Source organism: Typopeltis vanoorti, chromosome 21, assembly GCF_054136105.1.
Source record: "Typopeltis vanoorti isolate ZY-2024b chromosome 21, IOZ_Tvanoo_1.0, whole genome shotgun sequence".
NCBI lineage: Eukaryota > Metazoa > Arthropoda > Arachnida > Uropygi > Thelyphonidae > Typopeltis > Typopeltis vanoorti.
Window position 1 is genome coordinate 20,709,676 of NC_143569.1, and position 25,499 is coordinate 20,735,174.

At 35.2% G+C, this 25,499-nt stretch overlaps 1 protein-coding gene across 5 annotated transcripts in view; it reads left to right on the top strand.

Moving 5' to 3' along the window:
- The window catches only part of LOC150094664 (NPC intracellular cholesterol transporter 1-like), a 672,338-nt gene extending 650,026 nt beyond the window's left edge, over nucleotides 1-22,312 (top strand). For 2 of the 5 annotated variants that reach the window (XM_090411086.1, XM_090411090.1), the window contains exons 25-27: nucleotides 1,873-1,967; nucleotides 5,529-5,583; nucleotides 22,177-22,312. In XM_090411086.1, the coding sequence (XP_090267212.1) occupies nucleotides 1,873-1,967; nucleotides 5,529-5,583; nucleotides 22,177-22,190 (164 nt within the window). In that variant the 3' untranslated portion in view covers nucleotides 22,191-22,312. Of the gene's footprint in view, nucleotides 1-1,872; nucleotides 1,968-5,528; nucleotides 5,584-22,176 lie in introns of those variants that run through there. The other 3 variants (XM_090411087.1, XM_090411088.1, XM_090411089.1) reach the window with 2 other exon arrangements.
- The last annotated feature ends 3,187 nt before the right edge of the window (nucleotides 22,313-25,499 follow it).

A 25,499-nucleotide genomic window follows, 5' to 3' on the forward strand; every position in this document is an offset into this window, starting at 1 on the left:
CGCTATGTGGCAAGGAAAAGGAAGAATGACTTCAGAAGGATAACTTTAGTGGGTGCTGATGGTATTGAGGTGACCAATTCAGATGTAATAGTAGATTTACTGAGTGATTACTTCTCCAAAGTCTATCACCCAAGTGAGGATATCTCTGTAACTGTAGCAATAACTAATGGGAGAATTGAAGTTAAGAAATCAGAGGTACTTAGTATATTGGAAAATTTAAATGCAAACACTGCTGTAGGTTTAGATGGAATATCAGCTAGGGTGTTGCATGAATGTGCAAAGGAATTGTCAACGCCTCTTAATTGGTTATTTAATTTAAGTTTGAACTCTAGTATGGTCCCTAGGGAGTGGAAGGAAGGCAAATTAGTTCCTTTGCATAAAGGTGGCTCTAAAACTGCAGTAGTTAATTACAGACCAATCACCATCTCGTGAGTGGTGGTAAAAATATTGGAAAAGTTGGTTAAAGACAAAATTCAAGAATGGGTGGATCTGGATATGATACTCTGTAGGGGCCAACATGGTTTTGTTAAAGGTCAATCCTGCCTTAGCAATTTATTAACTTTTTATAATAGAATGACATCTGAGTTGGGCAAAGGAAATGGCTACACAGTGGTACTTCTGTATTTTGCTAAGGCTTTAGACAGGATACCCCATGAAATACTGTTGTGCAAATTGGAGCAGATGGGGATGGATACTAAACTGGTGATATGGATAGGAGAATGGCTCAGGGAGAGATACCAAAAGGTGGTGTATGGAGGAGCAGAATCCAGGATGAGACAGGTGACCACTGGTTTATGCCTCAGGGCTCTATGCTTGGGCCATTGTTGTTTAATTTGTACATAAATGATATAGGAAATGGTTTAAAGGGAGATAATCAGTTGTTTGCTGATGATGTAAAGTTGGGTTGCACAATAAAAATCAAGCTGATATTGAGAGTTTTCAGGATGATTTAAATAAGCTAGCAAAATGGGCAAAAGGGAATGGATATCAGTTCAATGTGGAAAAGTGTAAAGTTATGCATTTTGGGATTAAAAGATTACCAGCTCTGTACTACATTGATGGAACGGTACTCCAAGAGATTGATGAGGCTAAGGGACTTAGGAGTGTTGCTGGATAGGGAGATGAAGTTCAAGGGACACATTGCTAAGGTGCCCAAGATTGCACATAGGATTACTTGGTTATTGAGGAACACACTAACATCCAGAGATAAAGAGGTTATTATTCTCCTTTATGAAGCATTGATACTTCCACATTTGGATTACTGTGCTCAGGTCTGATCACCTGGATTCCTTGGAGATGAGGAGATTGTGGAGAGGGATCAGAGGAGAGTGACTAAGTTGGTGAGTAATGTAAAAAATGCTCCCTACATTGATAGATTGAGAGCTTGTGAATTGCAGAGGTTGATTGATAGATAGAGAAGAGGGGATATGATAGAAAAATTTAAATTACTAAAAGGTTTTTATAAGATTGATGCAGGGGAAATATTTCAGCTGTGTGATAGTGATGAAAGAACTAGAGGTCATCCCTGGAAATTAAGGAAAAGTGTGGTTAACAAGGGTGTGAGAACAAGGTTTTTCACCTGGAGGGTGGTGAATGAGTGGAATTCATTGCCTGACTCAGTTGTGAGTTCTTCGTCTGTAAATGAATTCAAGAAGAGATATGATAGATGTTGTTTTGATAGTTTGGGTCTCCCGTTATGAGTCTACTGATTCCATGGAGATACCTGTAATAATAATAATAGTACTACCAACTCTCTTTGTTAAGTTACAGCATACCTTGTAATTTATATTATGTTACATATATTTTTTGGTGCTGTTTCACATTAACAAATTCTAAATGAGTTTTTCTTCATACTTCTTAATGTCATTTTAGGACTATCCAGGAAACATCAGAAAATATTCTCTAATAAACATATACAAGAACAAGAATTACTGGCTATTGGTCAAAAATTAGCAAGCCGTGCAGATGTAAGTGTTTTGTTAAATGTTGTCATTTCTTAACGCATAAGTTATATTCAAACATTATTATTGGATTTTAGATAATTATCTATATACTTTAACACCACTACAGACTAATCATCATGACTGGAGATAGAGGTCATTATCTATGTATTAATACACTTTTATCTCTCGACTCATAAAAATAAGAAGAAAAAAGATTTTTACTATTATTTTATTTTAAGTCTAATCTTTAAAGGTACCTGTGGCATAACTATAAATAATAAATTACACAGTAATTAACTTTAATGAAATTTAATGAAATTTCAGTACAAATATTTCGTACTGAAATTAAACAGTACATCATCAGTGTAGAACAAACAATTCAAAGGAATGGAATACAAAGTACATAACAGTCGGTGGATTACCAATTAAAATTGTTGCCGCATCCTAGAATATAATATTAAATAATTCTTAAAAACTATTTTTTTTTTTTTTTTTTTTTTTTTCCTTGTGTAGAGGCTTAAGTGCTGTGAGGACATTATGTTGGAGGTTTAATGGACTTTTTACAGCACTCACAAAGAATTAAAATAGAATTTAATACTTCCTATATTTCGTCCTAGTCACTAGGACATCTACGGGGATTACAAGACAATTAATGTAACATGCACACAAAAACTTACAATACTAAGCCCAACCACGTGGGTGACAATAAAGTCCTATCTAGGTGGAGCGCCCTCTAAGGGCAGTTGTAGGTGGCCTGGAATGTAAGGTGGGACCTCTGGCGATGACTGTTTCCCAAATCTTTGGAAGCTTAATGCAACCGTATTTGTTAAGATTTGGTTGGTTTTTGAGAGCTGCTGCTGCTTCTAAGAAAAGTCTCTCTTTCTTGAATTTGCTGTGGTGGAGCATGGTGGTTTTTTTCCATGATACTCTGTGGGTGGTGTCCAAAACATGGTCAGCCAAGCCTGAATGGCCATAGTTGTGTTTAACGATGTACGACTTGTGTTCCTCTAGGCGGATGGATGCTGATCTGCCTGTCTGTCCAAAGTACGCAAGCTTACAGGAACAGGGTACTTTGTAAACTCCAGGCAGAGAGAGAGAGGAGGGAGCTGATCTTTCGTAGAACGGATAAGGGTAGCCAGTTTGCGGTAGGGCTTATATGCTGTGTGTAGGTTATACTTTTTTAGTATCTTAGCTATTTTTTCCGAAGTGCCACGGATGTAAGCTTTGATATCTCCTCCTTGTTTACTAATATTCCCTTAACTGACACTTTATCTCTCTTAGAAAACGTTTTTCCCCCTGACATCTTCGCCAGAGGTCCCACCTTACATTCCAGGCCACCTACAACTGCCCTTAGAGGGCGCTCCACCTAGATAGGACTTTATTGTCACCCACGTGGTTGGGCTTAGTATTGTAAGTTTTTGTGTGCATGTTACATTAATTGTCTTTGTAATCCCCGTAGATGTCCTAGTGACTAGGACGAAATATAGGAAGTATTAAATTCTATTTTAATTCTTTGTGAGTGCTGTAAAAAGTCCATTAAACCTCCAACATAATTAAAAACTATTTCTTTGATGGTTACATAAGATAAGAATCTCCCAAACTTTTGGGAGAGAGAGACAATCATTTTGATTCAAATTTGAGTGATGTAAAAGGGCTTCACAACTTGCTTTGAAAAGGGATTCATATTTAAACTTGCATCTATGGTGAAGATGAGCTTTATCCCACTGGATATTGTGTTTAGTATCAATACTATGTTTTGCCAGACCAGACTTTTGAGGTTTCATGTATTCGATATAATACTGATGTTCCTTCATTCTTTTTTCCACAGAATGGCCTGTTTGTCCAAAGTATATTAAATTACATTCACATGGTATCTGGTAAACACCAGCTAATGATAGAGGTGCCAGTTTGTCTTTTGTAGATGGCAGTGAGTGAGAAATTTTGTTGATATGAAAATATGTGGGAATGAGATGATACTTTTTCAGAATTCTGCCAATCGGTTCTGAGATGCCAGAGATATAAGGAATTGGAACCCTGTGGTCTGTTGAAGAAACCTGAGGTGTTGGAACATAGGAGTCAATTATCTGCTGAATTTGATTAGGATTGTAACCATTAAATTCTATTAACTTTTTGATAGTGAAAAGAAACTTCATCAAAGAAATAGTTTTTAAGAATTATTTAATAATATTTTATTAATATTAATTTCTAGCACACAGAAACAATTTTAATTGGTAATCCACTGATTGTTATATACTTTGTATTCCATTCCTTTGAACTGTTTGTTCTACACTGATGATGTACTGTTAATTTCAGTACGAAATATTTGTACCTTTATTTCATTAAAGTTCTTTCCTTACCTTACCGTGTGATGGTACAGTTGCCGTGATTCCCCCTTTTTACTGGGGGGGGATACCGCACCATCTAGTCCCCCCCCCCATTTTATCCGGGCTCCGGAACTGGCAGGCTGACGAATCAGGCCTATGGCTGGGTCAGTATTCCTGGCTGTATTCCATGTGTGTTCACGAGGCCGGTTTGCCTGCTTGCAGGATGAAAAACCCGAGATAAACTGGCGGAAAAAACCCTGCTGTCCACACCCAAGATTGGCTAACTTGGCTATATCTGAGGAAGATCCTTAAGTTCCTTGTGTCATCGACGGGAATCAAACCTAAGACACTCCTTCCCCAGGCATATGGTTGCGAAGCACAAAGCCACTAGGCTAACTGTGCAGACAGAAGTTGATTACTGTGGTTTTTGTGTAATTTATTATTTTATTTTATTTATTATTTTATTTTATATTTTTTTAATTTATTTTATTTATTTATTATTATTTATTATTTTATTTTATTTATTTATTTATTTATTATATGTATATTGGTATGTCTAGCATAGAGAAAAGGGAAGTCAAAGGCAAATATTACAGAAAACCTAGAGATAATATAATGTCTTATGTGTTTTTAAAAAATCAGTTGATGTACAATTTTTGTTTGTCTTTTAAATTTGCTGCAACTATTGCCAGAAATTCAATTGTAGAAAAACTGTAGAAATTCCTAACTGAATATCAACTAATTTTTTAAAATTGTATAGCACATTATACATTTCATTATATTATCTCTGAAAGTTATAAGTAAAAAGGAAATGTCAAAGAAATGGAATGCTGAACAGTTTTAATTCAGAATCAAAATAGAAAAAAAGCTAATGCTTAGTTTTGATACACTGCAAAGGCATTAATATTGGCCTGATACATACAAATGTATGAAAAAATTTTTTAAAAATTGAATGATATCTCTTTTCAAATTATATATTTTTACAGTTATTAGTAAAAAGGAAATGTCAAAGAAATGGAATGCTGTACAGTTTTAATTTTATAATTAAATTATTATTATTAATTCATTAATTAATAATAAAGCATTAACTATGTAAAAATACATAGTTAATGCTTTATTATTAATTAATGAATAACAAAATAATAACTTATATTCCATTGAAAGAAATAACCATATTTCTTTTAGTGATGGAACCAAAAATAACATCATGTTTAATTAATTTAATTCATTAATTATAATAAATTATTTAATTATTTTGTAGGTTTCTATGGAGAGAGGACATGCTAGAAATGTTTTCCAGTATTTTTCCACAAAAAGTAAGTATTGCATAGAATAGGAAACTATTTTTATTATTTTCTCAACTAGTTTCATGAAATTCTTTTGTTTCACTTCATTAGGATAAGTCAGGGCCGGATTTAGACTTGCTGAGGCCCTAAGCTATACAAAACCCAGAGGCCTCCTACTGTTTTAAATTACATCAGCTGGTCTCAGAAAAATTTAAAATATATATGCCTTTTTAATATATGAAAATATATTATCTTTTAATTTTTATTAAAAAAATAATAAAGTATGCATTTACAAAATCACAGAAATAATTATATAATTAAAGGGTTTTAAAAACGACAAATAAGGCTCAAAAAAAAAAAAAAAGGACAAAATATCTTAATCACTTTTACAATGCGCCAAAATTATTTTAATGTTATATTTTGTATATTTAAAATTATTTAGAAATTATCATCGTGATATGTCTGACTTCATTTGAGTGATTTTTCTACGAATATTTTTTTATCAATTTTTATATTTTTTTGTTTTTTTATTTGAGGTCCCGGCAGATTGCGAGGCCCTAAGCCGTAGCTTTTTTAGCTTATACGTAAATCCGGCACTGGGATAAGTACATGAATTAACTAAAAAAAAAAAAAAAAAAACATAGGTTTTTTTTTATATATAAATAAGTGAAAATATTTTTTCATAGCTATTTTTTGGTAGGATTAAACTAAGTTCAATATATACTCAGTTCAATGTAATACCCAAGTTCAGTTCACCCAAAAAATGGCTGCAATAGGAAATTAATAAAAAAATTAAAAAAATCAAAAAAATCCTACTTTAGCCTCCAGAACAATCAGATGAATAAGAAAACCAAGACTTTAGGGGATCAGTGATTCTCAGATATATATATATAGAATCATTCACAGGCAAAATAGCGAGGTTGTTTTGCCAACAAAATATAAAGCTTGCCTTCCCAAGATCTCTAAACACCTGAAAGCCCCAAAACTGCCACATCTGCCACTTCAAAAACCAGTTGTCTACAAAATCAGTTATAATTGTGGTTTACACTACAAAGGAGAGACAGGCAGATCTGGAGAGGTGTGCAGAAATCAGAACAGTTCAAGGACATTCAGAACTAAAGAAGACACAAATCAGATCTGGCAGTACATGCAACTGAAACAAAACATCGAGTAGTGTAGCAACAAACAAAAATGCTCCACATAGATTACCATTTTTTTCTCGAGAGCATTCTAAGAATCAGCTGAAATGATCAATCATCCTCTACAGTGCAACAAAAAACAAGGGATAATTTTATATCAAGTTTGGTCTTCACTAATTCATCATGACACACTCATATCTAACAGTAGTATACAGCAACCCACGAACAAGCAACCAACATAATAGCAAATGCACACTTTCCATTGTTATTCATGTTCAAATATTTTCACTAGAATTGTTAACTGTTATTACTTGTTTTCTAGTTTTTTAGTTTATTCATATAATTATTCTGATGAAGTGCAACAAAATAATTTCATGAAACTATTAGAGAAAATAATAAAAATAGTTTATTATATGTGATACTTTATTTTTGTGGAAAGATATCAGGAAACATATTCCTAGCATACTTAATTATTCATTTTTCCTATCTTTGTACCAAGGTAATTTATTTCAGAAACATGTCAAAAATTTAATAATATATCTTAAGATAAAATTATTTTCAAGTTACAAACAAATTTCCAATAATACAATACGTTTGAGTTGGGATTTGTCTGTAACCTTTTTTTTTAATGTACAGTCATCATTGATTTCAATGTTGCTATATTATTGAGATATAAATATTTAAATTAATTTTACTTATCTTAATTCAATATGTTCACTTTTACGAGGATAGTCTGAAAAGTTCTCGCACTTGACCATAGATGGCAACACTATCAGCAAGATTTTTTTTTCTTTCTAAGTTGGTACATCTGTCATAAGCATCCATGTGAAATTGCAGGTCATTCTATCAAGTAGTTTGTTGTCTGAAGATTGTACAGTTGTCTGAAGCAAAAGTGTTGTCTATATCCCTTGAAATGGATAAAATTGAGTATCGTGCAGTATAAAATTCTTTGTAAAAGAAGATTTAATGCCAAAATAAATTCATTTTCAACAATTAAGTTTTCAACAATTAAGAAATGGGCTGCCACGTTTAAACGTGGCCATACTGGCCTTAAAGATGATCCATGTGAAGGACGTCCAAAAAGCGTAACAACACCAGAAATCATTGATCAATTGTACGATATGGTATTGCATGACTGATGAGTCAAAGTGCATGTAATTGCTGCGACTATAGGCAGTTCAAAAGCACATGCTGGATATATTTTGCATGAAGAATTGCATATCTTTGCGCAAGCAAGATGCTCACAGCAGATCAAAAACACATTCGCATGAAAATCTCTGAACAGTGCTTGGAGAGTTTTAACAAGAATAAAACTGATTTTGTGCATCGATTTATTACTATGGATGAGACTTAGATTCACCATTACACACCAGAATCCAAACAACAGTCAAAACAGTGGACAGAAGCCAGTTGTTCAGTGCCAAAGAAGACAAAGTCGGTTCCATCAGCAGGAAAGGTCATGCCATCGGTGTTTTGGGATGCTAAAGGCATTTTGTTTATTATTTATCTTGAAAAGGGTAAAATAATAACCGGAGAATATTATTCTGATCTTTTAACCAGACTAGGCGAAAAAATTCATGAGAAAAGACCCAGTTTGCAGAAGAAAAAAATCATCTATCATCAGGACAATGCATCTGGCCACAAAAGTGTTTTAGCAATGGGAAAATTAAGGGATCTGCATTATGAATTGTTGGAACATCCACCCTATTCCCCAGATTTGACTCCCTCTGACTTCTATCTCTTCCCAAAACTAAAACTCTTCATCGCTGGTCAGCATTTTTCTTCGAATCAAGATATGATTGCAGCTGTAGAGGGGTATTTTGCAGATCTTACTGAGAACCACTACAGGAACAGGATAATGGCACTGGAGCATTTCTGGAATAAATGTATTACTCTTACTGGAGATTATGCTGATAAATAAAAATAATTTTGAAATTATAAATTCATTTCTTCATTGTTAAGCCGAGAACTTTTCAGACCACCCTCATAGCTGGGATATATCATTTAGCCAGTGGTGTTGGGCTGAATGATTCATGATGCATATTTTGAGGATGGAAAACAACTGATTGGTTGAAGAAAAACAGGTCTGTGGAATGCTCATCATTAGGATAAATGAAAGTTCTGTGAGTGGGAAAATTTAGTGATAGGTGTAAAAGTGGGGATATAACACAGGGGATGTCACATCAGATAATGGCAATGATGTGGAGGACCCTGACATGCAGAAATAGAGAGGGTATGATGCCATTTTAAGGCCTTGATCAGGCATCATATGGATTATTGTGCACAGATTTGGTCGCTGGGTTTTCATGGTGATGAGGATATGTTGGAAATAGTCTAGAGAAGATTTGCAAGGGTGGTCAGAATAGTAGGGGTTAAATGGTTCATCCATTTAACCCCTACTTGTTTTACTATTTGGACCCTAGGTATACAATCAGCTATAACCTCCTGTAAATGGTCCTTGACCACTTCCCATGCTCTATTGACATCCAGCCCTTGCAGTTGTACATGCCATGGCACTGATCCAAGCAATCTCCTAAGCTTGTCATACTTGCCAGCACCGTAATTCCACATATACCCTGTCTTATTCGAAATTCCACACCTTTAGCCACCTCCCAAGTCAAGACCTAATGATCACTCTCACCAATAGGTTGCAACATGGTCATATTCATTACAGTCAAATTCTCAGATGCTATTACCAGGTCAAGCACTCTCACACCCCTAGTATTTTCAATTACATACTGTCTCAGATAGTTATCCCTTAATAATTGAATAAAATCCATTTCCTTCCTCACACGTCTCTCCTCCTTCCAATCAATGTTACCATAGTTGAAATCCCCCATAATAATTACCCTCCTTCCACTCATTTCATCAATTTGTTTATGCATGCTATCTCCACCATCTATTCCATCACCTGGTCTATAGCCACACCCAACTGTATATATTTTGTTCTGCCAGTGTCAATCTCACACCAAATACCCTCAAATGAGCTCTTTTTACTATCCTGTGATACAACTTCAATTCTCCTTGGCTGCAGTTCATCAGCTATCATCGATAACACTCCCCCCCCCATTTTATTTTCTCTGTCCCTCCTAAACACACTATAACCTACATATTCTATCCCAGTAACTATATCATCTTCTGTCAGCCATGTTTCACTAATGCCAATAACCTGTGGCCAGGAAGAGCCAATCAAAGCCAAAAATTCTTCCTTCTTGTTCCTAATACACCCGGCATTAGTATACATGAAATGCAGAGGTCCCTTTGTCCCACCCCTATCTTGATGTGTTATTCTAACTATCTCCTTCCGATTTCTTGTCCTTAGTACTGACTCGGGTACATTATATACATTCTTACACTCAACTGTCTCACTGATGTCTGCATATCCACTTCCCCCCCTCCTTGGTAGTTCTAGTTTCCCTGGTTCTGCACATCCATTTTCACTTCATTCAGCAACACTTTTTCCAGTCTCTGCACACCAAATCCATTCAAATGCAGGCCATCCTTCTTGTATAAATCCTTTCGCCCATCAAACTCATTCCACACGTCCACGAATTCCACACCACACTGTCTGCATAACTTGCGCATAAAGTCATTTGTGATTATGGCCCTCCTAAATTCCTCTCTGTCATACCGTGGCAACAGAATCACCATCCTAACTCTGTCATTCTTTTCTTTCACTACCTTTAACAATACTTTCACATCCTCTATCATAAAAAATTTATCTCCTTTCAATTCATTCGTACCCCCCACAACTATCAATTCTTTCGCCCTCTGTTTTTGCACTCTAATACTCTCACTTAGCCAGTTAGCAAGAGAATTTTAATGAAAAGCATAGAAGAGATTATACATAGATTAGAAGGAGGAGGGAGAATCAGAAGCTTTCCCTGGAGGTTATAGAAAGGTAGGGAAAGGAAAGTGAAGCATAGATTTTTTACATGGTAGGTTAGTTATGAATACATTGTTGGAATGTGTTATAATGCTAAGAGTGTGAATGAATGAATGAGTTTAAGGTTTCAATGTGAGGGATACGTTTTTACTGAGTGAAATCTCCTATGATGAATAAATAGACTTAGGGAGGTCTCAGTTTATTACTAATAATGATATTTTCAAAAAAGCTAATAATAAGATGTTATTATTATTATTATTGGTAGTACAATGGATGAATGAATTTAAAGAAAGAGAGAGAGAGATCAGTAGTACATGTTGGTAAAGAAATATCTTCTAGTAGCAGCGACAGATTGCATTCCTCAAGTGAAAAATATAAATCTATTTTGAATAAAATGGATGAATAGGGAAATTAAATAGGCATTGTAGATGAAAAAGACAGTATGACAAAAGTATAAAGATAGAAGTGGAGAATGGCTGCATGAAGAATGTAGGTTAATGCTAGAAAGGTAGACATTGCAGTGGTGTTGAGCACATGGTATGCCAATCCACTTTGTCTGTATTGATTAGGGATCCCAGATGTCCTGTAAAATACAGGATCGTCCCATTTTTTGCTAATGTCCCATTTCATTCTGAAGAATAAAACGGGATGCATTCTTTCTTCAGAATTCATTCTTCAGAAAAGTATTGCAAGAGTGAGCAAGCCTGATTGATTAATAAGAATATTGTCAGGTGAGAAGAGCATTACTGTATTAACAATCTATTTTGTATCTACAATAGTAAACAAAAAACCACTTGAAGGCAAAGTGGCTTAATGAAAATATGCAGCCTAACAATTGGATTTACTATTTGTTTACTTATACTTATATAGTGTGTGCATAGTAAACTTTACCATGCACATACTTGGAAAGTTAGAATCATTTTGTAAGACTGGCATATGTGATGGATGCGCATACTAAACTTTCACTCTCAGTCATAAGTGTCCCGTATTTTTTTCCAATGTATCTGGGATCCTAGTATTGATTGATAGTTATATAATTTTGGCAATGGTGTGGGAAGATGGATGAGGATTTATAAGAGGAGACTAGCACTTGCAATCCAAAGAGAATCAAAAGGAATTCATAAATTGTGGCCAGCAGGAGGAGAAATAGTTTCAATATTTTCAATAGATGTTCTTCCTGGATGGAAACAGTAGTCAGTGAACAATGCAGATAACTTTTGTGCTGTTTACTGATCACACCTCATTAGAATGTTCATCCTTGAAAAAATGTTTCATTCTAAGAAGACTAGTGAGGATTAAAGAATTAGTAGATGAATGTATTTCAAATCCTGAGTGCTTTAGCTGTCAGTAGGGTAGTGGGATATTATGATATTTCATTGTTTGTGTGTGAAGGAAATGCATGAAGGAATTGACTTGCCTATTTAATAAAATTCTTGCAAAGAGGCAAGTTCCTGAAGAGCAGAAGAAAGATAAGATAAAAGGTAGAATGGCAGTATTCCCCACTGAATAACAAGCAAACTTACAGCAAGTAGTAAGATCACATCAAAACAGTAACGGTTCCTTACATTACAAGAATTTCTGAAAAAATAAAAATAAGAAACATACCAGTTACAAACTATTTATAAACCAGACGTAGGACATTTTTTCACGTTAATTTAAGAATGCGAAGAAATTATATTCCTGTTTTTTTTTCCAAATGTAAGCAAACAAAGTTTGTGCATGAAGTATGAAGTATCTTCATGACTAGGCTTCTTGTATATAGAAGTCAGTGATTTCACATGAATTGCTTTATTATCCATTATGCAAATAACACATCCTGTTGGGTGTGTATTATGGGATACTAAGACAATTAATGTGAAATCATTGACCTCTATATACAGGTAGCCTAGTTTTGAATATAATTCGCATGCAGTATCCAAGTGTAAATGTTTGCTTACACTTGGATAAAGGATTAAACAAGAATATAATTTCTTGGCATTTTTAATTTAATTTATAACCAAGGAAAAAGCTTTCTACTCCTAGCTCTAATTCATAGAATTTTAATAATAAGGTGCTACACCTTTTCACTACCTGTATATGGGAAATATATGTCTTTTGCATTACCTCAACTTTAGTGTCTCTTCAGCATCTGGCTCCCACTAATGTGATTTCCTGATGTGAGAAGTCTTCTGAAGTGGTCTTGCAGCCACTTTAGTGGATGCTTTTCATTGGATATGAGCAGCTTGACTCAGTGGTAGGTGTGTCTGTCATTGAGTAGAACCACCACTGAATAATGAACTAAATGATCCTTTGGATCACTCATTGATTGGATGATCTGATGGATCACTGCATTCCATTAGATACCTGCCTATGGTATGACTTCTACTGTTGTACCCTTTATTGGGGCCCTTTGGTGGATGTCCTGGGAGATAAGTGGTTCTGGTAGGTAGCTTGTGGAGGGTGATGCCTGGCTTAGTGGTGGTTTTTCGCCTGCCATTAGGTGAAGTTGAGGCTTCTGCAGGACCACCATTTTCAGATTAATGGAGTATAATCACCAGCTTGGCTGGCCGAGTGGTTAGCGTATCTACTCTCCAGCCAAAAGGCTGTGGGTTCGAATCCCACCTATGGGCATGGATGTTTGTGATTTTCTATGGAAAAACTAGTGGTGGTCAGCGATAGAAGCCGTTAGTGTGGTTGTGGTCAGCTGGTGGACTGGGTGGCAGAGACAGAGTTGTAGAGTAGGTGCCCTCCCTCAATGTGTCTTTGGACTCCCTGGAGGTGTCAAATAATAATAATAGTAATGAGTTATAAATTACCTTTGATTTCTCATTGAGATTAGAGTGATCTAGTTTTTGGAGAAGACCATTTACTTATACAAAGGTCTGAGTAGTGGACCATCCCATAATGCTTAGCATTATACACACTCAAAAGGATGTGTGGGCTGCATTATGGGACAATAAAGCAATTAATATGAAGTCATTGTCCTCTATATACAAGTAGTCTAGTCGTGAAGATACTTCACGTGCAAACTTTGTTTGCTTACACTTGGATAAAGGATTAAACAAGAATATAATTTCTTGGCTTTCTTAATTTTATTTATAAACCAGTATTTAAACTAGCTTCCCTTATCTAATCTCTTAAAAATTAACTCTACACATCACCAGTACCAGTAGTGTATAGGACACATTACCATTGTAAATCCTTCTTATTAGGACCTTGGCAGATCTGTAGAATACTACCAAAAGTATATAGCTATGAATCAATGCAGACAAAGTGAATTGGCATGCTATGCGCTCAAAATCACATACACATTACAGTAAGACTGGAGAAAATCAGTTATTCCCACCAAAAAAAAAAAAAAGACTGCTTCAAAAGTAAAAGGTTATTCTGAGAATCAGTGTATGCTCTACTGGACATTCCTTATTTAAACAAATTTGGATGTAAAAGCAATTAGATATCTGAAGACTGTGATTGTGTGCTTAAGGAGGGAAAATAAAAACAACAAGAAAATCCTGGAGAATCAACATAATAATACTTTTGACAGAAGCAAAGAACAGAAAACTTATGTATATAATGCCTGACCTTGGAAAGGCAGCCGTAATAACCGGGTAACATGAGGGAATACTTTCAGTACTGCTGGCTCCTTTCCTTCTCTTCCCTTCTCAAATTAATATCTAGATTATTTTCGATGAGTATACATTTGATACCATCCATAACCTGTGTGGCTTTAGGTATCTATATGGATAGCAATTTCCTTTAGAATAGCATTGTGCCTGTTGGGACTTCAGCTTGGAGTGAGAATCAACTGTATATTTCTGAAAAACAATCAAGATTGAACAGTTCTCAGGTGGAAATGGTAGACTCAGATTTACAAAAGTTATTTGTAAAAATTTCAAAATAGGATTGGTTTAGTTGGAATTACTGCTGAAGTAACTCAGTTACAAGGGTAACATACACTGCCAGCAGTGTGTGCCTTTGGAGGATGAAAATCTAAAAAACTCTTCCATGAAACAGGTTAATGCATACAGAAAAGCTCTGGAAGATTATATAAACCTATAAATGTTCCTCGCATCCTAACAGAATTCAAAATTTAGGATTTTTCAACTAGAGGGCAATCTCCCCCCCACCTCACTATCATTGATCTTTTCAATTTTGCCATGCTGGCTGCTTCCCTTGAAAGGATACCATATATAAACAGTTAAAGGATATAGCCATGGGCTCTCACCTTTTAGGCCATTACTACAGTAATGCTACTACTATTCACTATATTCAGGACACCTCAGGAAAAAAATACCAGAACTCTAAAAAAAATTAATCTCTGTTCTGCTTTCAAACCTTATCTGAAGCAGGCTACCCTTATCAGCTCTCTAAAGGATCTGCTGTTCCCCCCCCCTTCTCTGTTTAAAGTGTTTACAAGGTTCCATGCTCTTGAAAATTATTTTATTATGGTTAAACTGGGAGGTTTACTAACATGTGCCTAAAGGAACACAAGAAATGCATCTGTCACCACAACTATAGTCTGGTCTAGCTAACCATGCTTTGGATATCTTGCACAGAATCAAATGGAAAAAACTGCTGATCTTCACTGCAATAAATATAAACTTGAAAGACTTTTCATAGAATCAATAACAGATTTGTTAAACCAGTATAATCTTAATAAATATCCATCTCATTGATAGTCTACCTCTTCCAATTTTTACAGGAACTTTACCTTTTATTACTTTTGATAAGTCTTCCTTCCATCCTTTTAATGCATCCAAAATATTTCAACTTTCTTCTGTTAGTATTCTGGAACCTTACAATTCTTCCGATCCTTTGTAGTACCCAACTGTTTTTCTGCCTTTCAGAATATAATATCCTCAACAGCTTTCTGTAACACTCCATTTCAAAAGCAGGTAACCTTTTCCTATCAGATTTCTTTAGCTTCCAAGTCTCACATCCATAAGTCACTTTTGAAAAAACAGCTGCATCCATAATTCTCAACTTTGTTTTTGTGGAGATAGATCCATCTTTCCAGATTTTAGACAAGTCTCTGATTGTTGTTTTAACCATTCCTAGCCTTCTTCTGATGTCTTCTGAATAACAATTTTTCACATTAATAATAGATTCCAAGTATTCTTACTTGCTGACTTCCTCAAGTCAGCAAGTAAGAATACCTTAGGTGCCAGGGGGGTTGGAACCCCCTTTCGAGTCATCAGAATTCAAGGAGAACCGGCCTACCAGTCCAGAACTTGGAGGGTTGCCGTAGGTGCCGGGAGGCCCCCTGGTGTGTGTGTGTGTGTGTGTGTGTGTGTGTGTGTGTGTGTGTGTGTGTGTGTGTGTGTGTGTGTGTACACATATGTATATATATATACACACACACACACACGTTTCACTGTCTACACAGCTAACAACCTTCAATGATGCTGTTAGTTATGTAGACAGCAAAACATGCAGAGGAAATACATCTAGTAAAATATAATATATATATATATATATATATACATACATGGGAGTTAAAACCTGGTATTCATCATTAAGAAAATCTACTCGTAATGAATAGCATAAAAGATACACATGTTTCTCTGTCTTCCCTGTCAATATTTCTTTTGAGAACCATAATCTTTGTCTTGTTAGGATTGAGTTGAAGTGTTCTGTTCTTATTACTGATCTCATTAACTTTGCCAAGGATTCATCCTACAAAGGAGTACTGTATCATTTGCCTACTTCGGATTACAGTTCAATCAGCTATCTTAATTCCTGTGTTAAGCTCATCCTCAGCATAGATACTAAACAGATGAGGAGAAAGTAGGCATCCTTGCCTAACTCCCTTGCTGATCTCAAGCCAATCAGTTAATGCCACACTTATTCCTCCCATGGCTTTTGCTTACTGTACAAGTTAGCTATCAATCTGATAGTGTGTTGAGGAATACCCATTAATTTCATTGCCATAATTTCATATGCTGAACACAGTCAAAAGCTTTGGAGTAATCTATGAAACACATTACCATAGGAAGTTTAAATTCTTTGTACTTTTCAGTGATCCGTCTAAAGTAAAGGATCTGATCTGTGGTACCATATTCTTTCCTGAAACTTGCTTGTCCGTCCATTGCACAAGAAGGGAGATTGCAAAGGATTATAAGAATTTTAGATTAGTTTAATCTCTCACAAGCATATAAAAACCAACTTCTAGTCTCTAAACCATGATCCTGCCTTCCATATTTTTGTAATCAATCTATGAAGCACTCTTATCCCTCCATCCCCTGTGGCCTTAATTAAGTCTGCTGGGATTCCATCTGCATCCGTTGCCTTATTGCTTAAGTAGAGGAGGTTCCAAATCAAAATTTTCTTCATAAGAGAGTGCCTTCAAATTCCTTATCCTCTCTGCTGTACAGTTCCTCACAGTACTACTACTACTCATTCCATCTGTTTTTGATTTCCAGTTCTTCTGTTAGATTGCTCCATTCCTTTCTTTGATGACATTCAATTTGGGCTTAAACTTGTGATTTACGTCACAAACTAAATGAAACATCCTTTTATAATTATGTTTCTTTATCATCTGTTTACATATTTTACTTATCCGAATACGTTTTTAATGCTCCTACTTATTTTCATAGTTTCTATCATTTTATTACAAATTTTGGTGCCAAATTTGCTATAGCAGTTATTCAGTTTAATTATTCAGGAATCTTGCAGACTTGTATGGGATTTATTTAAGAATGCAACATTATCTGCATAAAGCAAACAGCTGAGATTTAAATCTCCGATTTTGACATCAGATTTAATGCCACTTTCCTTCATCATATGTTACATATAAATGATGAATAACAGTGAAGATCATGTGGCTGCTTGTCTCATACCTGATTTAACATCAATTTTTTCAATTGTGTAAATTCTATGTACACAATTGAAATTGTGTAAAAACTTTTGTTTTTTACAGAGACAAAAACACACATGTTAGAGCAATTACTTTACTTACAATTAAGACAAATAACATGTTTTGACCTCTATATCAAGGTCACCATCAGAAATACATATATATTATCAAAACACAAGCTAGGTGACAATATACATAAATACTCTCGATTGCACAACTCTTTAGTCAACCAGTTACAATAGCCTGACTTCTGGTGAGGGGAGAGAAAAAAATTACCATAAAATTTATAAATAAAATTAAATTAAAAATAAATAAAAATATATTATTATTATTATTATCTGAGACCCGCAGGGAGTCAAGGACTCATCGAGGGAGACTGTAAATTATCCAACCCAGCTATCATACCTTCCCTTAAATTCATTTACACTAGATGCACTCACTACCCCTAAGGGCAATTTATTCCACTCGCTCACTGCTCTCTGGGAGAAAAACCTAGCTCTCTTAACCCTTTCTTGACCGAGAACATCCTTAGCTTCCATGGATGCCCCCATGTTCTCTCCCCACCTTCCATATAACGAAAAATTTCATCATTTGATATGCTATAACACCCATTCAAAAGTTTATAGACCTCTATCATTTCACCTCTCTTTCTCCTGTTAACCAGAGTCTGTAATCCAAATACTCTCAATCTGTCCTCATAATCTAAATCCCATAATCCGGTTATAATCTTTGTAACTCTCTTTGCATCCTTTCCACAGCTTCTTTATCCCCTTGGTACCTGGAAGACCAAATCTGCACACAGTAATCCAAATGTGGTCTTATCAAAGCCTTATAAAGAGGCAAAATTACTTCCTTACATGTCAAGGTCACTTCAATATAGCAATTATCCTCTGAGTTGAATTTGCAACTTTTGCTATGTGACCTTTGAACTTTAAATTCTTATCCACCAATACAACAAGATCCCTTGCCTTTTCAGTTTCTTGTAGCATAACCCCACTAATATAATATGCTTCTGGAACTCTAATCACACCAAAGTGCATTACACTTTACACTTACTAACATTAAACTGATAGCCATTTTCGTTTGCCCAGATTTCCAGTCAATTCAAATAATTTTGTAATTGCTGAATATCAGTAGCATCCCTGATTACTCTGCCTATCTTTGCATCATCAGCAAACAATTGCAAATCTGATGATAGACCCTGCTTGATGTCATTAATGTATAGATTGAACAATAATGGCCCAAGGACTGAACCTTGAGGTACATCACTGGTTACCTTAAATCTGGCAGATTCACACCCACTGTATACCACTTTTTGATATCTGTCTGTCAACCGTCCCCTGATCCAAGTCAATAGATTATGTTCCAGTCCCATATTCTCCAGTTTACACAACAGCCAATTGTGTGGTATAGCTCGCCCACTGTTTGTAGGTCCCTGCTTCGTGTCTTTCCAAGATTAGTCGATTCATGCTGAAGGGGAGAAAGAAATGAAGGACGTCCGAATTGGTCGCTAACACGCGAAATCACGTGCTTTATAGGTAAAATTTTCCAACTGTTATACAAGCAACATAGTTAACTACAATAATCATAAAAGAGAAGTTAATTTTCCGACCGGTAATAATAAACAACTCATCCCACATACGTACTGATTACCCTATTATCGGAATGGATTCTTCTTTTTCTGAGATGCGCAGAAGTGTCGAAGGATCTCTAATCGGCGGGCGAACTATATCCTATCAAATGCTTTAGAAAAATCCAACATTATCATTGTATTTAAAAGTATAATAAAATAATATACAAATAATAAAATAATATATAAATAAAATTATTAAAATTGGAAAAATGCATCTCTACCAACCTGTTATTCTTAGGTTTTCTTGTGTTGGGGTTCTGCATCTGAGTGCTATATGGGTTGTAGATGGGTGTTCCAAACTCTTGGATTGGTAATCCATCATTCTACTTGAGATTAGGATGATGAATCACATCTCACATGCTTCTTTAAATTTTCTTCCAAACCAAGTTTCAGTGTGGCATAGGAATTTGATGCCTTTCCAGTGCATATTCAGAAAGACCTGTTTTATCATAGTGAAGGAATTTAATGTGCATTTGTGTTTATCTTTTCTTATTTGAATTGTGCACCCTGTTTCCCCTATGAAGGGTAAGTTGCAGGTGCACTGAATTTTAAAACTCCTGGATGGGCAAGATAAGGAAGGTGATCTCTGGATGGACTAAGTATGCTTTTTAATTTTGCAGGAGGATTGAATGTTGCCTTAATATTATATTTACGCAGTGTTATATCCAGTGATGAGCTATGGAAATTTTAACAAAGGGCTCGCATCGTCAAGCAAAAGAAAAGGCCTAACTTAGCCCTTATAATACTTATATTGCCACTTTGTAAAGCTTCTGACAGATATGATAATTCCTGTAGGATATCAATCATTAATGCTAGATCTTTTAAAAATTGAGAAGTCAGTTTAAAAAGCCCTTATATTTATCGTTTGATGCAAAATGCTTGCTTAAAGCTGGATAATTTCTCCACAAAGCAAGAGCCATTTGTAAACTGCAAGCGCCCATTGTAGTCTAAATACATGGCTGATCTTTAAAATTTCGATACCAACATCTTTTGCAATTGTATTTAATTCTCGTTGATTTTTTGGTTATTGATGATAAAAAGCATATAATCTACCCTGTATATACAAAATGATAAGCCTTTTTATATCACGTTTTTTGAAATTTTGAAACTCAGGCATCGAGTCTTAAAAATTTGAGTGATTAGAATTCAAGGAGAACTTGCTGACCAGTCCGGAACTCGGGAGATTGGGCACCTTAGGCACCGGAGGGAGGACCCCACTTTCGAGTCTTCAAAATTTGAGTCATCGTGAATTCGAGGAGATTCAGCCTACCAGTCCGGAATTCAGGGGGTGGGGGTAGTTCCCCCTACTTTATCCATAAATATTTAAAAATGATTTATTTCTTTCTTTAATGTTTTTTATCGAATCGTCTAATACTAAGCGTAAACGATGAGCGCAATGACAATGTTGGGAAATTTTTTTAGAAGTTTGATTGCAACACCTGATTTGTTTCCTAACATTACATTGGTTCCATCAGAACAAAATGCAATGAAATTATTTTTTATATAGTTATCAGAAAATCCATATGAATTTAAAGTAGCAATTATAGTAGCATGTATACATTCCATGGTGGTATTTTCTAGTTCTACAAGGTTATTAAACAAGAAGAACAAGGGGCTCACAAATTTGAGAAAAATTTAACAAAGGGCTTATGTGAGCCCCCTTATAGCTCACTACTAGTTATATCTATTTCTCTTGTGATTTTGTGAGTTACATTTTTAATGTAGGGTAAGATTATAGCACTTTGGAATTCTTGCTTGTTGGTTGGGAGGGTGGCTAAAATTTTGTTAATCATCCGTATTCCATACTCGTTAAGGAAAAGGAACTGCATTACAGCAAATACATGAAGCTATGAATCTGGATGTGATGGTGGGCAGGAAGTTGAAATTTAAAGGATATATTAAAAAAGTTGATGGAATGGTAGATATGTAGCAACTACAAAGGATATGACTGAGGTCTTTTATCAGCAGTTCAACCACATATTTCATATCAGTGAGGGTGAGAACATATAAACTTTGCATAAGGATGAAAGGGTAGAAGAGAGGATCATAATGGGTAAACGATAGGCATCTAAGGAATTAATCTCTCCATCAACTCAGTAAATAACTTAGGAGAGACAACTTATGCATCAAATGATTCAGAATTACTCTTTACTCATAGTCACATGGTAATATTATTATTATTTATTGTTATCATTATCATCATCTGACCTCCATGGAATCAGAGACTCATCGTGGGTGGTACAAACCATTGCACACAACACACCAGGCAACGCATTCCACTCATCACCCACACCCATGCAAAGAAACCCCCCCCCCTCTGTCCCCTACAGCCTCCAGCAATGGTTTCCTTGCTCCACCTCCCTCTCCCATTCCATGAAAAATCTCTCCCACATCAACCCAACAACAACCCCTGAATAGCCCACATCTCTCAATCACATATCAATGCAGAAAGTCATGCATACAAATTAAAAAAAAGAACTATTGTTGTCTTTGCTTTAAACTCTAGTATAAGTTACTAGAGTTTGTAAAAAGATTTTTTAGAGATTTTCTGGTTTAGATGTGATAATAAAACTGTAATATAACAAAGTCTATTTTCATTTGGTAACACTTGCTGGTGTATTCACATCAACAGCTAGAAAAAATTGTTATTATTATTATTATTATTATTTGACACCTCCAGGGAGTTCTAAGACTCATCGAGGGAGGGCACCTACTCTACAACTCTCGGTCTCCATCACTCAACCTCATCCACAAACCACCTCATCTACACCACTGCCATCTACTGTCCACCATCACCACCACTATTATTTTCACAGACAATCACAAACATCCATGCCCACGGCGAGATTCGAACCTGCAGCCTTTTTGGCTGGAGAGCAATACGCTAACCACTCGGCCAACCAGGGCAGCAAAAAAAAAAGAAAGAAAGAAATTTGTTATTTTTCATATATGTAAAAAAAAAAAAAAAAAATTCCCTTTTGTATGTATTATTTTTTTCAGTATCTGTAATGCTATATTTTGTCTTCCTAGTTGGAATAGATATAAAATAATAAATAACTGATATTGAATTTTGCTTTGCTTTGCTTTACTGTTACATTTTTCATAGTCGGTTTTTTTTTTCTTTTTTTAGGAACAAACGGATGACTTGTAATACAGATTTAACTTCTCAAACAATAAATAAAGTGAACAGAAATAAGCGTTGTTACATGAACTTAAATGTATAATTGCAGTTTAGATTGTGTGTGCTTATTTAAACTTGTGTACTAATAAAAGTCAGTATAGTTATTAAAATTAAAAATTATTATTTAAAATTTATTTTTTTCTTTTATGTCATCTATTATAAATTTAAACTATAAATAAGTTTTTAAACAGTTGGTTAAAATGGTCAAGGAGTATGATAGACTTCATTTCCTAGGAAGGACCTCCCACGATGATTCTTTTGACTCCATGGAGGCCTGAATAATAATAATAATAATTAAATAAACAAAATCCTTGTGTGTGTGTGTACGCATGCACACATGGACATGCACATGATTTATTATTATTATTATTAACATCAGACTTTCATGGAGTCAAAGATTCATTCAGGAGGCACACACAGTCTCACAGAAAACTTGTCAAACTGTACTTAAACTCATTCAATGTGTCCACATTCGCAGCACTCTAATGCAATGCATTCACTCATCACCCACTCACTTTTGCATCATCTGCAAACAGATGTATATCTCCAGTTAAATATATATATCAATACTTATTTATTAATATAATAAATAAGTATTAATATATTAACATAATTATTAAGTATTAATGTATTAACAATTACATAATTGTTATTCAACTTATATATTAATATATAAGTTGAACAACAATGTTCCCAAAACAGATGCCTGTGGGATACCTATTGTGACTTTCCTCTTTTGAGATACTGCACCCTCATATACAACTTGTTGGTATCTGTCTAATAGCCAGTCACTGATCTAACTCACTAGTCTGTTATTCAGTGCCATCTGTTTCAGTTTTTTTTAAACAGCATGTCATGTGGAAATCTATCAAAAGCTTTTTTTTAAATATAGTAATACTTGCCATTTTAGTACTTCAGTAATAGTGTCCTTCATTACCATATACTGTAAATAATATTTTATGCAGGTGTGCCATGAACAATGTTGCATGTTTCGATTTTGTTTATGAAATAAATAACTTCACTTGAGTGTTTTCCTCTATGTAATATACAAAAAACTTTTCTTTAGACAAAAGTATAAAGGAAGGAAAGGTGTAATATGAAAGGACATTGGAAAGTCAGGACATTATACACTGGAAAGAGTAAATCCACAAGCACGTTTTTATTATATGGTAATTAAGAGGAAGAATGATTATGGGAATATTACCTAGTAAATGGTATGAAGTAATTACAACATGGAAATTTAGTGGAATTACATAATCACACTTTGTATATGTACTTTATACTGATGTTATGTGAAGCTTTTAAGCTTCACATAACATCAGTATGCTTCACACAACATCTGTATTCTTCTTACATTTATATAAGAAGACTATAGATGAACTATAGCTGAACGATTCACATGTTCATGAAGCACTGAATAGGATTGATATTAATAAGGCTTTTGAGTTGTTTGAGTTATCACCATGTGTATTTAAGGAATTTGAAGGAGTTAACTGTTCCATGATCTGATCTATTCTCAAATATTAAGTATGCATGAAAGTTGTGGTGAAATATTATGAAAATGATGAGGTAGCTGTATTGAGAGAGAGAGAGAGAGAGAGATAGTATTCTCAAGTGGAGCTTTTTTACACCACAAACTGTGAGATTGAGTAATTGGAGAAACATTTGTCAAGTGGTATCGCAAAGAAGAGAAAGAAAGAAAGAAGATAAGAGTTAATTGATGCATGAGACAATGTGTAAGTTGTGTGTATGTGCATGGGGATGGAGAATGTGAGATTGAGTAATTGGAGAGACATCTATCAAGTGATATCGCAAAGAAGAGAAAGAAAGTAGATAAGAGTTAATTGAAAAGATGGGCAATAATTGTATGAGACAATGTGTAAGTTGTGTGTATGTGCATGGAATGGGGGACGGGATGGTACATTTTATAGATGTACAGGGCAAATTTAATGTTTGAAAAGACTTATGTATGCCTGATGGATTGCACTTGAACAAATTTGGAACTTGGTATCTGGAGAGGGTACTGTTCAGTGAGATCTGAAGTGCAAAATCTGGGAAAGTAGAGCTAGGGAGATGCAGATGAGTATGTGTGTGTATCTGGAGGTGGAGTGTGAAAATTGGAATGATCAAAAAAACTAATCTGCATATAGTTTTTTAGGTCTTGAATGAAACAATCATTATAACATGATGCAAGGATAGTTGCAGGACACAGGAAATTACTGCAATTCATGTATACTTCTGCCAGAAGCATAAGGAAAAACATTAAGGAGTTTATGGCATTGGTGGGTTCTGCTTGGAAAAATACAATATTATTATTATTCAGGCCTCCATGAAGTCAAAAGATGCATCGTAGGAAGTCCTTCCTAAGGAACACAAAGTCCATCATACCACTCCTTGAACTCATTGACGTTCTTGCTCTCACCACTCTATCAGGCAATGCATTCCAGTGTTCAACCATCCTCCGTGCAAAGAAACCACTCCTCACCCTCTTGCTCACAGCTTCCTTTTGCAACTTCCAGGGATGGCCCCCTTATCATCACTCCTTCCTGTTGTTCCACTAAGCGAAAGAACTCCCCAGTGTCAACCCTGGGGAGTTCTTTAAGGGAAAGATGTAACTACTTCTCAACAGTTTAAAAGTGTCAATTATATCACCTCTCCTTCTTCTATCTACCAAACCCTGCAGTCCACATTCCCTCAGCCTATCTTCAAAACTAACATTGTACAGTCCAGTCCATTCTACACACCATCTTTGTTATCTGTCTCTGTACTCTTTCCATGGTTAATTTATCCCCTTCAAATCCTGAGTTCCAAATTTCAGAACAATAGTCTAAGTGTGGTCTGATCAGGGTCTTATACAGTGGAACGATAACTTTATCATCTCTGCAGGTCAGCATCCTTCTCAGTATTGCAGCAATCCTCTGGGTTACCTTCACCACCTTTGCAATGTATTCCCTGAATTTCAGTTTTCTTTCAATCATCATCCCCAGATCTCTCGTCTCCCCTACTTCCTCCAGTACAGCTCTTCTAATTGAGTATGCAGCCTCCAATCGATGTATCCCAAAGTTCAAGACTTTACATTTTGCTGCATTAAATCCCCATTCATTTGCCCATTTGTCTAGTTTATTCAAATCCTCTTGTAGAGCTGCCATATCTGCACTATTACTAATAACCCTTCCCAGCTTCACATCATCTGCAAACAACTGACTATCACTCTGTAATCCATTGACAATGTCATTGATATAAAGGTTAAACAATACAGGTCCCAGTACTGA